Source organism: Postia placenta (genome assembly GCF_002117355.1).
Source record: "Postia placenta MAD-698-R-SB12 unplaced genomic scaffold POSPLAscaffold_9, whole genome shotgun sequence".
NCBI classification, from domain to species: Eukaryota; Fungi; Basidiomycota; class Agaricomycetes; order Polyporales; family Adustoporiaceae; genus Rhodonia; species Rhodonia placenta.
In genome coordinates, this window is record NW_020169840.1 from 1,067,247 (window position 1) to 1,082,024 (window position 14,778).

Consider the following 14,778-nt stretch of genomic DNA (forward strand, 5'->3'; position numbering starts at 1 on the left):
ATCTCATGCCCTGCGCCGAAAACAATCATGGAAACGTCCTCGGAGGTCGATAGGTTCGCTGCGTTTACCATGACCTCTTGCTTCTCGTGAACATCTCGTCCTTGACAGTGGCACCAGTCACATCTAGTAAGAACTCCATCGCATTTTCATAAGACCATATCGGCTTGTGGACTGTACGCTCGATCGTACAGCACCTTTAATGGATTTACAGGACCCTTGAAGTTAATCTTATCGATATTTACGGAGACCGGCTTGCGGCCTCTCTGAAGCAAGGCGCCCTCTACAGGTGGTCTGAAGTAACCATCATAGTCCGGTACGATGGGACGTATTGGGTCGATGATCTCCAGGACACGCAATACTACGACCCGTTTTTGTGCATGGTTTGGAAGCGTAGATCGCTCGAAGCGGCAGAGCATTTGGCCTATACGGCAAAGAGGGGTGAATGTGCAGGTCCAGCCGTTGTTTTTGCACGCTCACCTGTGTATGTTGGGCCGCTCATATGTCTCCTTTGGTCCTGCCACTTTTTGTGCAACCATGGGCCTCGAACCAAATCCTCGCCTAGCCAAATAGATGCCATGAATGAGACGTCGGAGAGATTTATTATGAACGGGTCTTCGATGCCAAACAAAAATTGGGGAGTCTTGCGGTGAATGACGCGTATATTTGTTTGTTTTTTCCAATGTTCCAAGAGGTCTTGGGATATGAGCTGGTCTCTGAGGAGGACGTTGGCAAGCGTACGGTAACGGGCGCTCGTCGCGATTTCTAATAGACGTATGGCGTACGGTAAGTGGCCGGAACGGAGAGAGAGGTCAGTGCCGGAAGCAAAGTCGAGCTCGCCTGTAGGAGGGAGGAGTCGGAAACGGACCTCGCCAGCAGTGGGAGGACGAGAGGGAGGCCTATAATAGTAGAGCCAGCCCTTGGGTTTATGCGGGAATTGATTGCTTGCCGTTGAAATATCATTGCTCAGCCAGGGCGAACCAGTATTCACCTCCGTGAAGGCGCCATCCCTTGCCCGGCCATTTGGAGCTTGGACTCGCTTCCACCATGATCCTTTCGCTGTTGGCTTTGAGCGGCGGGCCAACTTCGTGCGGTCCCAGACTTGGGTTGTCGTCCCACTTAGTGTGATGACGTCGCTTGAACCAAGACGAGACGCATCGAGGGTCGTGATGGAGTTGGCATAATGAGGAATAGGATGAGATGAACGCTGACCCGCGGAAAACTCGCGCTGCAGAGGTCACCAAGTTTGATCGCATAAATGCTCGACAACATTGAACATGGCTTACAATGATGGTCGTGCTAAAGCCCGAGCTAAGCGTGCCAGAAACTCTGCGTCCCGCGCCTGATCGGTGTGTTACCCTGAGGCCAGAGGTCTTGAAAGACATTGGTAGTGCAGCATTATATACTCGTAGCATGGCGATTGATAGGCTATTGCACGTCCGAGAATTAACTTCTGTTGAGGTGCCGGTCAGGCGCGGATGAGTTCGAAGTAACAAGCTAGCCAACAGCAATGCGCGCGTGGGAAATGCATTCCGTTCGACTATGGCGGTACCAAGATCAGACTCGGCACTGTGCGGATCACAGTTATTGTTGTGCTACTTCATCGGGAAAGTGAGTCTTCATAAATCATGTCTCCCAGTTCAAGATTTCATATGGCTTTGTGTCACGATGGAGATGCTACAGCAGCCATCTTGACATCTCAGATGCTAGGACTGAATTGCACAGCCCGGTCAATCACTCATGTTGGATATGAGGGGACTATGATGTCTACGATGCTCCCCGAATGCCGTGTTTAAATTCATCGGGTGCTGTTGCAACACGTCTTAATTACAGGGCCGCACATCGATGTGCTGAATATAACCCCACGCCCCAGTACACCATGTCGAATTCTTCGATTGAAGGACCACAGAAACTGTAAGTTGTCTTTACTCTCTGTATCTCTGCCGTGGGTAGTCATTATCCTTTTCGCCCAGCGGGACTGGATCCGACATCTATCGCGAGAACTACGTGTGTTTAGCAGCAATCGGCAAGCTCTCATGAGCACTCCCATTCTCGTCCTCTCATGATCTTGTACAGCGGTGTACTGCTACGACTACTGCCTTACATTCGACCGCGAAATCAAATATTTTTGGAAAACACCCATAACCCTGCCTGCATCGCTGTTCTTTTCCTTCAAATATTCCATGTTGCTTTGCACAATCCCAGAACTCCTGCTTCTAAGTCAAGGAACATGGTTAACTGAGGAAGTAAGTGCGCTCAACCCCATTTCATAGTTTGTTTTCACTAAGTCTGAGAGCAGAGGTAGTTCTTTGCTTGAATTCCTGTTTGAGTGTTCTGACACAGCAATGTCAATCTGATTTAGCTGTTCCGGAATCACAAGGCTTGGATCGAGTCTCGGCCTTATTGCTCTGGTCAGCACTATCAGTGAGCATTGCATCCTGAATAACCTAACTCAGAGTTGACAATATTTTGAGTCTTTGTATCCCTGCGTGTATATGCCATGTTTCTTCGGAGTCGCCTGGTCCTCAGCATCGCATCACTCTCAGGATTCGCATCTGCTGCGGTCATAATTGTACGGAACTAGCCATATAACATTTACCCTCGATCTCGTTGCTCAGCTCCTACAGTACACTGTGACCAGGTCGAGTACCATATTTTCGCCCCTGCAAGACTTCCCAACATGCACTTCGGGCATTATCGGTAGTGTACGGAGCTATGAGAAGTGCGTCGACATTCATCTAACGGCAAAATTCCGTGATGCTAATATTTGGCTATCATTAGTTGTAAGTATTCGTATATGTTGATGATTCAACCCCTATTGAAAGGTCGGACATACTCAGGGACAATCGCAGCTAGGGTTGGGGCGATGATAAATCAGGGTATCGTACTTGTTCTCACCTGTGCAAAGACAATCCAGAGCAAGCAAGACATCCGCATAGTTCCTGTAGGACAGAGCATTACCCTCAGAGAGATCTTACTCCGTGATAGTAGGTTAACACCAAATGCTGGCTTGGACTTACTGACTTTCGTGTTTGAATAGCGGCATTGTCTTTCGGGTGGGGGACGAGTCACAATTTCTGACGTCACTTCTGATCGCGCGTGCAGCTTTCTCTGTGCTCTGAATGTGACTGCGATCATAACGGGGCATTTGCCACAGGTGAGAGTCAATAACTCCGCCCGAGGCACTCAGTGCGGTTAATGATAGCAACGTGCAATGATCACAAGTTCCGTCGGATATGGAATATCTGGACACTCATGTAAGTTACAATCAGACCTTGAGCAGACCAGAGGGAACTATGAGACTGACGTTGAACACCTGCCCAGCCTAGATTCCATGCTAATGTCACGACTTGCCTTGAATATGCACGATATTAACACCGCTCAAACTGATCCTGACGATGCTGAAGAATTACTGTCGGGAACCATGCTCTTTGTCACGGTCCATATTGCCGAGGACGTGGATGTGGAGCTACGGAAGATGCTGAAAGGTCTTGCACCTGAGACGACTCGGGAGATGTGACAACCAATCTAACTCGCATAGGAAAATGAGGATTTATGGCCATGCATGGGATGTAGTTATATATGCAGATGCCAGAACCTTGCAGGACATTGTATTTACGCGGACCTTTGACTGTTATGCTAGTTCATCCACTGCAAGCGCAGTGCATATTTATCATCCATTCCGACGGCGAGGGATCGCACAGAAATCCGCCTGCATCATATTTTCCGAGCATGATCTCACGGCTCGACTTCCGCCGTATATCGTAACTAGGTTCAAAGACCTAATTGCACCGCCACAAGCACTTCAAAGTGTGCACCTTGGGTATCTTCGGCCCTGGCGCGCAAAGCCATGAAGCGTATGTGGACATCACTGACCTACCGGTGCCTGAGTTTCTGGAGGCCTTACTAGGCCTTGCCATTCAAGCTGTACGTTTCGAATGATGTATCTCAGACGAACAACCATTGAAAGGGATGATCCTTCTTAGGGCTGCTTCAGTATCATCCGATGGCATTATATTGCTTCTGACTTATTCATGCAGAGCAAGCGCGATTTCCGGATTACACCTGTCGGACAGCGTGCGACGCTTGGAGAGAACCCGCTGCGCGATAGTACCGTAGTTGACTCTATGGGTCTATGGGACTATCCACTCATCGGTCTATATAACTTGATAGCTGCGCTGTCCTTCTGGCGAGCAATGACATGCGACTTCTAGATGCATTTACAGGTTCCTCTGCATTCCAAACGTGGCAGGGATAACAACGATAAGTTTTAAACAAGTGAGACCTACGACCACTCTGCGAGCGCCACTAATGACTTCATCACAAGATTCTCCAGATATGGCATATCTAGACATTTATATAAATCTCTGTCCTCAGTCATGCGATCGATCCTGTCGGCGAGAGGTTCGATGCCGGTCGGAAACGCAGATCTATGAGCGGCATCCCTCTGGAGTCTTTCTCACATGGGCACTCCATCATGTATGTTATTGATCGCCTACTGCAGTTCATATACACAGTCTGGGTACTGTACCTCCATGCTACGCCGTCCCTGGCCCGAGATTACTTGGTGCTTCGACACAAGACAGTTGGATTATTGTCGGGCCCGTAGCCCTCATAGCGTGTGAGCGATGCTACATGTATTCATTGTCGGAGCTAGTCGCGAGGAGGCTATCAGCTACATCATCTCATGCCCTGCGCTGAAAACAATTCATGGAAACGTCCTCGGAGGTCGGTGGGTTCGCTGCGTTTACCATGACCTCTTGCTTCTCGTGAACGTCTCGTCCTTGACAGTGGCACCAGTCACATCTCGTAAGAAATCCATCGCATTTTCAAGAAGCAATATCGGCTTGTGGACTGTACGCTCGATCGTACAGCACCTTTAATGGATTTAAGGGACCCTTGAAGTCAACACCATCGATATCTATGGAGACCGGCTTGTGGCCTCTCTGAAGCAAGGCGCCCTCTGCAGGTGGTTCGAGGAAACCATCATAGTCTGGTATGATAGGACGTATTGGGTCGATGATCTCCAGGACACGCAATACTACGACCCGTTTTTGTGCATGGTTTGGAAGCGTAGATCGTTCGAAGCGGCAGAGCATTTGGCCTATACGGCAAGGAGGGTTAATGTGCAAGTCCAGCCATCGTTTTTGCACGCTCACCTGTGTATGTTGGGCCGCTCATATGTCTCCTTAGGTCCCGCCACTTATTGTGCAAATATGGACCCCGAACCAAATCCTCGCCTAGCCAAGTCAACAGCATGAATGAGCGGTCGGATAGATCTACTATGAACGGGTCTTCGATGCCAAACAAAAATTGGCGAGACTTGCGGTGAATGACGCGTATTTCTGTTTGTTTCTTCCAATGTTCCAAGAGGTCCTGGGATATGAGCTGGTCTCTGAGGAGGACGTTGGCAAGCGTACGGTAACGGGCGCTCGTCGCGATTTCTAATAGACGTATGGCGTACGGTAAGTGGCCGGAACGGAGAGAGAGGTCAGTGCCGGAAGCGAAGTCGACCTCGCCTGTAGGAGGGAGGAGTCGGAAACGGACCTCGCCAGCAGTGGGAGGACGAGAGGGAGGCCTATAATAGTAGAGCCAGCCCTTGGGTTTATGCGGGAATTGATTGCTTGCCGTTGAAATATCATTGTTCAGCCAGGGCAAACCAGTTCTCATCTCCATGAAGGCGCCATTCCTTGTCCGGCCATTTGGAGCTTGGACCCGCTTGTACCATGATCCCCTCGCTGTTGGCTTTGAGCGGCGGGCCAACTTCGTGCGGTCCCAGACTTGGGTTACCGTCTCGTTTAGTGTGATCACGTCGCTTGGACCAAGACGAGACGCATCGAGGGTTGTGATGGAGTTGGTATAGCGAGTGGTATAATCAGTTGAACGCTGACCCACGGGAAGCTCGCGCTGCAGAGGTCACCAAGTTTGATCGCATAGATGCTCGACAACATTGAACATGGCTTACGATGATGGTCGTGCTAAAGTCCGAGCTAATCGTGCCAGAAACTCTGCGTCCTGCGCCTGATCGGTGTGTTACCCTGAGGCCAGAGGTCTTGAAAGACATTGGTAGTGCAGCATTATATACTCGTAGCATGGAGATTGATAGGCTATTGCACGTCCAAGAATCAACTTCCGTTGAGGTGCCGGTCAGCGTTGCAGGCGCGGATGAGTCCGAAGTAACAAGCTAGCCAATAGCAATGCACGCGTGGGAAATGCATTCCATTTGACTCATGCCGTACGTTATCCACCTCCTTGCAGCACCCTGAAGAAGGTAGACGACGGGTGTTGAGGGGCAACGCAATACTACAAATCAGCACGACCAGGAAGGGACGGACTCACCTCATCCTCTACTCCCCTTCGCTGATTGGTCAGGATGCCCAAAGCAGAGGCGATACATCATGACTTGGGGGCCTTTGTTCTGTCATTGTGCCCTGGATCGTCGTCATCCCTTTCGTCCAGCTGGACTGGGTCCGACATCTATCACGGAAACTGCGCTTGTTTGGCAGCAACCGATGAGCCTTCATTTGAAGCATCCTCATCCTCGCCCGTCGTTACCTCCAACTATTGGTCATCGCGTCATGCATTGACAGCAAAGATGGTACAAATTTCGAGTGAGCCTTCGTCGTATCTTCCGACCACTACCATTGAAGTAAACTAGCTTATTACATGTGAGCCAACTATTCGTTGAAACGAGTTAAGAATGTGGGCCCCTTTGCTTTTCATTGCCAACTCTCCTCATCTAACTCCTCAGATCAATCAGTCCAACAATGTTACTCGATGGCGTGATATCTGCCGACATCCATCCAGCATCATCATGATACCTTAGCTACGAAACCATTCCAGACTTATTCAGGCACGACGAAGTTGAATGCCACCGGACCTATCATTGCAAGATCTCCATGCACGCAGGTAACGTTTTAGGCGCACTGGCACAGCTCGCGTCCACTACCTGCCAAGTCGTGACTCGTCGAGCAGAGAAGGAATCATGATTGTTGCACAGCGTTCTGGCGATTTTTCTCCGTGTGTTCGTAATCCATAAGACGTCTTCAAAATGGGTCATGAAGTAGCAGACTTTGCAAGAATCCCGAAGAAATATGGTAGGTATTTCTGTTGAAAGGCCGACACAAATCATGTACGCCGCTCCTTTGGCTGCATTCATGAATCCATCTCCCCAACTCCACCCGTATAGCTCGGTCACGCCGGCGTTGTTTTTCGAGAACTACATGCTTCTTGCGGCCACATGTGAGGGGCCATGTTCATAGCAATCTATCTGTGATTGATGCTTATGTTCAGCACTATATTGCTACGACTACTGCTTGACATTTGACCGCGAGGTCAAGTTTTTCTGGGGACGTCGACCGTCTCTTGCTGCCACATTGTTCTTCACTTTTCGATACGCTGCCCTCCTTAATACGATTCCGGAAATCTGGACCCTATGCTCAAGGACGTTGACGAAGCAGGTGAGTTTGCTCAGTTCGATATGCTTCAACGGTCTCTCATGCAGCATGGAACAAGAGGTCGGTCTCTATTCAAGACGTTGGTTCACACCCTCTGACTGCCACCGGTTTCAGCTGTACAGCGCTTTTGCTGCTTGAGGTGATCTTCGATGTTTTAGTTTTAGTTAGCACTGCCAGTAAGTGCCGCATTCAACCAAACTTGGACCTCAAATCCAACACACCTTAGTCTTCGCAGCGCTGCGAGTATATGCCATATATCGACGAAGCCAATTGGCCTTTGGTGTCGTCTTGGTATCTGGGCTAGCAGCTCCAGCGGTCGTTATTGTACGCAATTCCATCTGCGATTACATTTTGTACGTGATCTCACCGCTCGATTTCCTCAGTACGTTTCGACCAGGTCCAAAGTCGTATTTTCTCTGCTGCCGCACTTCCGAGTGTGCACTTTAGGCATCCTCGGCGGTACACAAAGCTATGAGTGGTATGTGAACATTAAACTATTCATGAAGTTTCTCGAAGTATGACATCTGACCATTCAAGTTGTACGTTTCGAATGATGTCATGAGTGGAATGTTGTTCAGATAAAAAACGACATTCAGGGATGATCATTTCTAGGGCTGCTTCCGTATTATCGCATGGCGTCATATTATTTCTGACTTGTTTGAAGACTATGAAAAGTAGGCGAGAGTTCCGCGTAGCACCTTTCGGACAGCGCGCGACGCTTAGGGAAATCCTGCTGCGCGATAGTACGTTGGCTTCATGAGGCTATACATGCATCTGCTTATCCGACTCAATAGCTGCACTGTCCTTCGGGTGGGCAATGTCACGCGGGGGTACATGCGACTTCTAAACACACTTACAGATTCCTCTGCGCTTTAGGCGTGGCAGGAATGGCAACGGGGCGTTTGGAACAAGTGAGACCCACAACCGCTCTCCAAAGCACCGTTAAAGACTTCATCCGCAGTTTCTCCAGATATGGGACACCTGGACTTACATGTAAATCCCCGTCCTCAGTTGACAAAAGGGACTCACGAGACTGACAATGGGCACCCGCCTTAGCCTGAGCGCCGTGCTGATGTCGCGACTTTCCTTAGACATACACGAGATCGATGCTGCTGAAGGAAACCCTGAGGATACTGAAGAACTGCTCTCACGTAGCATGCTCTTTGAGACGCATGTTATGGAGGTCCAGGGCAATGGGCATGCCGATAGGTTCCGTAATGCAGGCGGCCCGGAAGCGTAAGCCTACGGCAGTCGCGCGGCAAACATGGTCAGTGGGGGCTACACGGTTGTGCATGGCGTAGCGACATGTATTCCACGCCTTAGAGAAGTACTAGCAGATACTCGGTCGTAGGCTCAACCACTATTCTGCATCGTCCACAAGGACAGTGAGAAAGTCCTGCCATACCGCGTGACAGCTCTCGAGAATGGTCCTCTCGGTGATGACTTCAGCAAGAGCCAGGCGCGTCTTTTCCCTCGTAGTTGGTAGGCTCTGCGTTGAGTCAGTAATTGATTTATCTAAAACAATGTGCGACTCACGTCAAAATAGTCACCAAGGTCCGCCGTGCTCAGAGCAGGTTGCTTGCCCAGCCGTGATATCCGCTGTGTACAGAGCATGCACACCGTCGCGGCTATTTGGCCCAGGATACGCTTCGGCTGCGTCGAGCTGTCAGTCCATGTCGAGGCCTCTAGTATCAATCCACGGCTCACTAAGACGTCAATGTCGACCACCATTTCTTCGCCGTCTATCGTCTCGTCTGTCACGTTCATGAATTTCTCGATCCCCACCTGCGCGTCCATCGCCCTCCCGAGCAGCGGCACCACCTCGCCCACACTCCATGTCTCCGAGTCACCGGATTGCACGGGCCCCTCATCCTTCATCGCTATCACGGCGCGCAGCGCGGCATATAGCCACAGATGCACGCTCACCTGAGCTTCGCTGTTGATGCACAAATGCGACTGCCATCCGGTGTACGTTGGCTCCTCGCCATCCGGCACGACAGGACGGTAGACAAGGGTGCTGTTGTCGCCCGCGATAGAGGATAACGAGCGCGCCCAGAGCTTAGCGAGCTTGCGAAAGAGCAGAGTGAACTCATCTGGGGAGAGTGGAAGAGGCTCGTCGGTACGGAGGAGATCATGAATGGAGAGTTCCCATGAGACGATGTCGTGCTCATTGCCCTCGAGCGCGAAGCCGTACCGCGCGAGGAGCGACGCGTTTCCGAGGCGGTGGCCGTACGTGTTAAATATTTCGCTGTTGGGCAGAACGGGCCTGTTGGTGACCATATCGCAGGTAACTTCGCTTCGACTTAGAGACGACCCGATCTGTGACGTTGCAAGGGATGGATCTTCACGATCGTGCGGACATTCATCTAGAGAGCCGCACGTTGGGCACACATCGATGTCGCACTGTAAATGAGGTCTGAGATCTTGACTGAGTTACTGCACGCGCTACGGCTCACCTCGAGGTGAATATGGTGGTCTGAGCTGTGGTTAAACCTATTTGGTATGGGCCGAAAGTTAGTTCATTTGTAACAGACACGACGGGAGGCTGAACCCACACGTCGGCTATTGGTACCATTGAGATCCCGTAGTATGCATTGACAAGGAATGCTCGACTACTCACAAGGGAATAGGCGAGAATGAAGCCTTGGAGTGTGCAGGGTTTGTCTAGCCTGTTGAACAGTGGCTGAACAAATCTTGAGTAATACTCATGCAGCTCGTGCTATGGATATTGAGTGGTTTTCCGCTGAGAGCATTCGGATGTGTACGTACCACAGTGTCGACACCATGTTCATCACAGAACTCCTTCTCAACTTCTGTGCCATCCAACCAGGCCCTGGCCTCGCGTCCATCATGATCTCCCATTCCTGCATCATCATGTCCCCAGAACAGAGCATTTGGAACCACAGAGGTCGGGAGCGACTGTAGGTAGCCGTACCATTCAGATTCTTCTCCCATCGTGCTGTGCTGCAGTGAGCCTCGGGCAAGAGTGCGTTGACCAGGCGTTACGTACACTTACAGCTCGTGATATAGCGTTAGAGCGAGTGCGAGGTGTCCTTCATGTCCATACGGAACAAAGGCAACCTGCTCTTGGAGTGGAGACGTTCTAGCGGACAGGATTGCTGACTCGGGGACTCGGACGACTTCAGGTTGTACTGGTTAGTTGTCACTTCAATATTCGATGATTGCAGACTCACGCATTGTGTTCGTTGCAAAAACCTCGTTTGAAAAGACCGCTATCCCTGCTGAAGGATCGTTGCCGACTGTGACGCCTGGGTGGATGTATATGCCATTTCTGACAGACCAATCGAGGAGAACAGCTACTGTGTCCTTCAAGCGTTCATCTCTGGACATCTGGTAATGTCGGCTCAGAAGAAAGACAACTGTTCTACTCCAAGGGCCCGAGCGCTGGGGTCTGTCGTAGTAGACGCTGAATAACAAAATGAATTTGACCTGTCCTACTGCAGTGTCATGTTGGTACGCGTATGTCTTGACAGTTTCAAACTTGAGCGAGGCTTGATATGTCCGACGAAGGCCTAGTTTTATATCCCGAAATGTGGTCTCAACATGCGAGGATAATGGAAGCCATGCATGCGCCGTTCAGATAATGTTCGACCTCTCGGATTGTGATAACATATGCCATGGAAGCTTAAGGACAGCGCATGGGAGAAAGTAGATATATGAACAAGGTAACAATAATAACTCGGTTCCAGTAGCCAGAATGCCGCATTTAACGTATCGAAGCCAGTCTACTAGTTAGTGTACCATGATCTGCCAAACGGGCCGCGCCCGAGGGTACCAGTCCACAGACCTGAATAGTCTCAGCATGAATATGTCTCCTGTATGGCTCCTGTTGCTGCAGGATTTCCATGAACATACGCATGTCAACATCACCAGTGTTGATCTTCCAGACACCCTCTCCTCCTGCAGTTCTCTCCGACCACTCTTGTTTCGATCTTGCAGATCTTCCACCACTGTCGAGATGCAGCAGTAACTTGTTGTACGGGTCCTCTGGTTTCAGCAGAACAATCTTAGTACTTTTGAGAGCATCCTGCAGTTTTGCAAGGCAGCATCCGCGCCCTTCATGCACGTCTCCTGGAGGTTGGATAATGATTCTTCCGAGCGTAGGGAACGCGTCTAGATCGACGGAGATTGGATGACGTGACGCAGTTATCGATGACTCTGACTGGGTGGACAAGGCTCTGGAGATGACGTACTGTGCAGATGACAACGGGTTCATCTCCGTAAGCCGCAAATGAGCCAAGCGTGGAACACGTCCTCTGAACGCGGCAAGGAGATGGGCGCAGTTGTCCAGATGCAGGTGAGTTAAGGACGATAAGTCCTGAATCCTTGGCGGTTCGCGGACATCATCGCGCGATCGAAACGAGCGCGAAACCTCGAACACGATGTCGAGCTCCGTTAGACGAGGGAAGGGAGTCTCGAAGAGGGTGTCAGGGCCTTCCCTATCCAGACACACTGTCAGTGTCTGAATGTGGGGGTGAATGAGCCATAGGATGCGTGATAGTGTTGCCACAAAGATTGAATGTTCTTCTCGAGTGCGATCCTCGTCTGTCGAATGATCGTGGGGGCGGTGCGTTCCCGTGGGCTCCATATCCTCGGAGTCAAATGGGACCGTGGACCGTTGCCGCACGAGGAATTCGGATACGTACAGGTAGCGAACCCGATGGTAATCGGACCGCGTATTCACCAGCAGGTCTCCGAAGCTTCTCATCTGCTGGATTCCTGCCAAGGCGATACTTTGTAGTCGATATTCACTCGACGCAGCGCGGATGTATCGGGAAACCTGAGAAAGGGAGCAACCGGTCGATCCATCGTCGGTACAGGCCAGGCAGAATATGCGTGCCCAGATTTCTAGAGGAACTTCCTCCACTGCGATACGCGTTTTCTGCTATAGATGTAAAGTAGCAGTTGTCAATGTGTGAATTACGACGCCACATCTAGTGTTCAAAGGGGGGGGGAGGGGGGGGGATTGAGAGTACTCACCATGCAGAGGTGTCTGGAAGGATAGTAGTCGTTGTCACCTAGCAACTCACCTCAATATGTATTTGTGGAAAGTGTAGGGGCTGTGAGAATCACATGTCCAGGACGTGTCATCAAGTACAAGCTGTGCATTCGCTACGCAGTACGCAGTAAGGCAGTGGGTAGTACAGCACTGCCTCCAAGATTTGCGCATCCGTTTGTCATTTTGAGACTGTACCTTCAGTCACTTAAAGATAGTATTTGTCTTAGACAACCTTTCTACCCCCTGCCCGAGCACTAGAGAACACTAAGATCTATGGTCGTCATAAGTCCTCACAGGGACCTCGGCAGATCGAAACCATGTTGAGTTCGTTGTCACCGTGACGGCCAGTGAAAATGATGAGAGTCAGTTTTGTACTCGGGACGCCGCCAGGCTGGCAGAGGCACCCTTGCTCGCAAATCGGCGCATTCTCCATTAAGTAAGGAGGGGAACTCTAGAACTTCAAAGGATGTAGCAGACCCGATTTGCTCAACGCGTTCATGTGAAACTGCCTACGCGTGACGTCACACGTCGCGTCGTTTTGATCAAGAATCAGGATCAAGTTCTCATCATAAGTACATGAGTATATTCCCACTTACTAGGTGTATTTTTGCGATGTCTGACGGCTTGAGGCTTCTCTATGTGCCATAAGCAATTGGCCGGCTCAGTGATTGTAGGAAGCTGAATCGAACCGTTGAATCTACAACATGAATGCTGTGTCTGAAAAACAATGCTTACAACTCTAGACATACAATTTGTCGAATACCAAATACGTACCGTGTTATACAGTAACGATAAGAAACTACAAGTGTCTATCTGATTCTTGGTGGCCACCTCCTCCTTTTGCCATATACACGATCATTGTGCGTGTGCCTCTCGTATGGCATATCTATCCTACCGAGCTGCTGAAAGGTAAGTGTGTCAATTTCACTGGCCTTCACCTCCCAGTAGCCCTCGCCACCTGCAGTTTCCTTCAGCCAACCTTTTTTCGACATCAAAACGATTATGCCACTGCGATGTCCGTACGCCTTCGAGCGTGACGGGTTCACCTTCAGCAAGTCGATCCTTCCGCTCTTCACAGCGCCTTTCATCCCCGCTAGGCAGCATGCGCGGCTTTTCTTGAAGCTTATTTCAGGCTGAACGATGACCTGGACGAGTCCCGGGAACATCGACCCCTCGGTAACAGATGATGCAGACAATGCCGTGGACAGGATGGCAGAAGAGAGTAGCCCCATATCCGTGAGTCGCAAGTGGGCCAAACACGGGACTCGGTTGCCGAATGCTTCAAGCAGTTCGGCACAGTTGGTAAGGTGTAGATGAGTCAAGGATGGTAAGATGTGCACTTTTCGCAATTCAGCATTGATGTGCGAATAGGTCGGATCCGAAGTGGTCACCAGGTGGAGCTCCGTGAGACGAGGAAAGGACACCGCAAAGAATGCATCCGGACATTCCTTGTCCATACACATTGTCAGAGTCTGAAGGTTTGAGCTAACGAGCTGCAGGATGCGCAACAGCGTTGCAGAAAGGGACTGCTGGCGCTCCGCTGCAAGTTGCTGCTTCATCTGAGGGAGACCTCGCATCGATATAACTTTTCTCATGATGCAGATCCAATCATCAGAATGGCATTCATGGAGCATGTACTTTCTGACGAGATCCTCGGGTGACAATGACTCCATCTCTGCGGGGGATAGTCGATGCGGGTAACGTTGAGCCAGGTCTTGTCCTCGAGCTATGTCATCACGTGCAAGTGACTCGGAGACGTACAGATAGCGAACCGAGCGGCATCTGGGATGTGTATTCTCCAGCAGGTCGGCGAAGCGTTGTATCTGGTCGCGCCCTGACAAAGCTACGCTTTGCAGTTGATAATGATTTGACGCCACGCGGAAGTACCGGGAGACCTGGGAAAGCGAGTGACCGGTGTATCCGTCGTCAATGCATGCAAAGGAGAATATCCGCCCCCAGATCTCCATGGGAGCTTTTTCCATTGTGGCGCCTACGGTTCTGGTGCAGTAGGTTAGAGAAAATACCCGGCTAGGCCTAGTGATGGCTCACCTGAGTCAATCCTTGGAAAAGTATTGACTTCACTGACCCCAGGTGCTTGGTAGAGGAGGAGCCCACTATGTTTGTCGTGTTATAGTCTAAAGAGAGCGAGCCTCAGTCTGTACCCTACGATATAGTAGACTATATTGTGCCACACCTAGAGAGAGCAAGCTATCTAGATCATGAGCGGATGGTAGCGAATGTGGTATAGCAGATCGACTTACCCTTGGTCCGTAATCCACAATGTAGTGGTCGAGGGAAAGTGCG

The 14,778-nt window shown here is 50.5% G+C and overlaps 3 protein-coding genes across 3 annotated transcripts; 1 reads left to right on the forward strand and 2 right to left on the reverse strand.

Moving 5' to 3' along the window:
- Window positions 1–482: 482 nt before the first annotated feature.
- On the reverse strand, window positions 483–6,131 carry POSPLADRAFT_1040330 (hypothetical protein; the record flags this gene model as incomplete). The annotated part of the gene is made up of 3 exons (XM_024477724.1): window positions 5,963–6,131; window positions 5,852–5,904; window positions 483–1,172 (listed from the first exon to the last, which is right to left on the reverse strand). Coding segments are annotated over exons 1-3 (872 nt in total), but the record flags the coding sequence as incomplete, so codon positions are not given.
- A 917-nt stretch (window positions 6,132–7,048) lies between these two features.
- POSPLADRAFT_1047321 (hypothetical protein) lies at window positions 7,049–8,301 on the forward strand (the record flags this gene model as incomplete). The annotated part of the gene is made up of 6 exons (XM_024479255.1): window positions 7,049–7,094; window positions 7,291–7,461; window positions 7,681–7,807; window positions 7,852–7,932; window positions 8,133–8,197; window positions 8,249–8,301. 6 exons carry the CDS (start codon window positions 7,049–7,051, stop codon window positions 8,299–8,301), a joined length of 543 nt encoding a protein of 180 aa, XP_024337833.1.
- Window positions 8,302–8,814: 513 nt separating this feature from the next.
- Window positions 8,815–14,587, reverse strand: POSPLADRAFT_1182201 (hypothetical protein; the record flags this gene model as incomplete). The annotated part of the gene is made up of 15 exons (XM_024488902.1): window positions 14,524–14,587; window positions 13,328–14,464; window positions 13,224–13,273; window positions 13,071–13,109; window positions 12,769–12,925; window positions 12,506–12,587; window positions 12,456–12,468; window positions 11,217–12,357; window positions 10,756–10,987; window positions 10,649–10,723; window positions 10,471–10,557; window positions 10,224–10,413; window positions 10,075–10,137; window positions 8,991–9,857; window positions 8,815–8,943 (listed from the first exon to the last, which is right to left on the reverse strand). Exons 2-15 carry the CDS (start codon window positions 14,454–14,456, stop codon window positions 8,815–8,817), a joined length of 4,254 nt encoding a protein of 1,417 aa, XP_024337834.1. The 5' UTR covers window positions 14,457–14,464; window positions 14,524–14,587.
- Window positions 14,588–14,778: the final 191 nt, after the last annotated feature.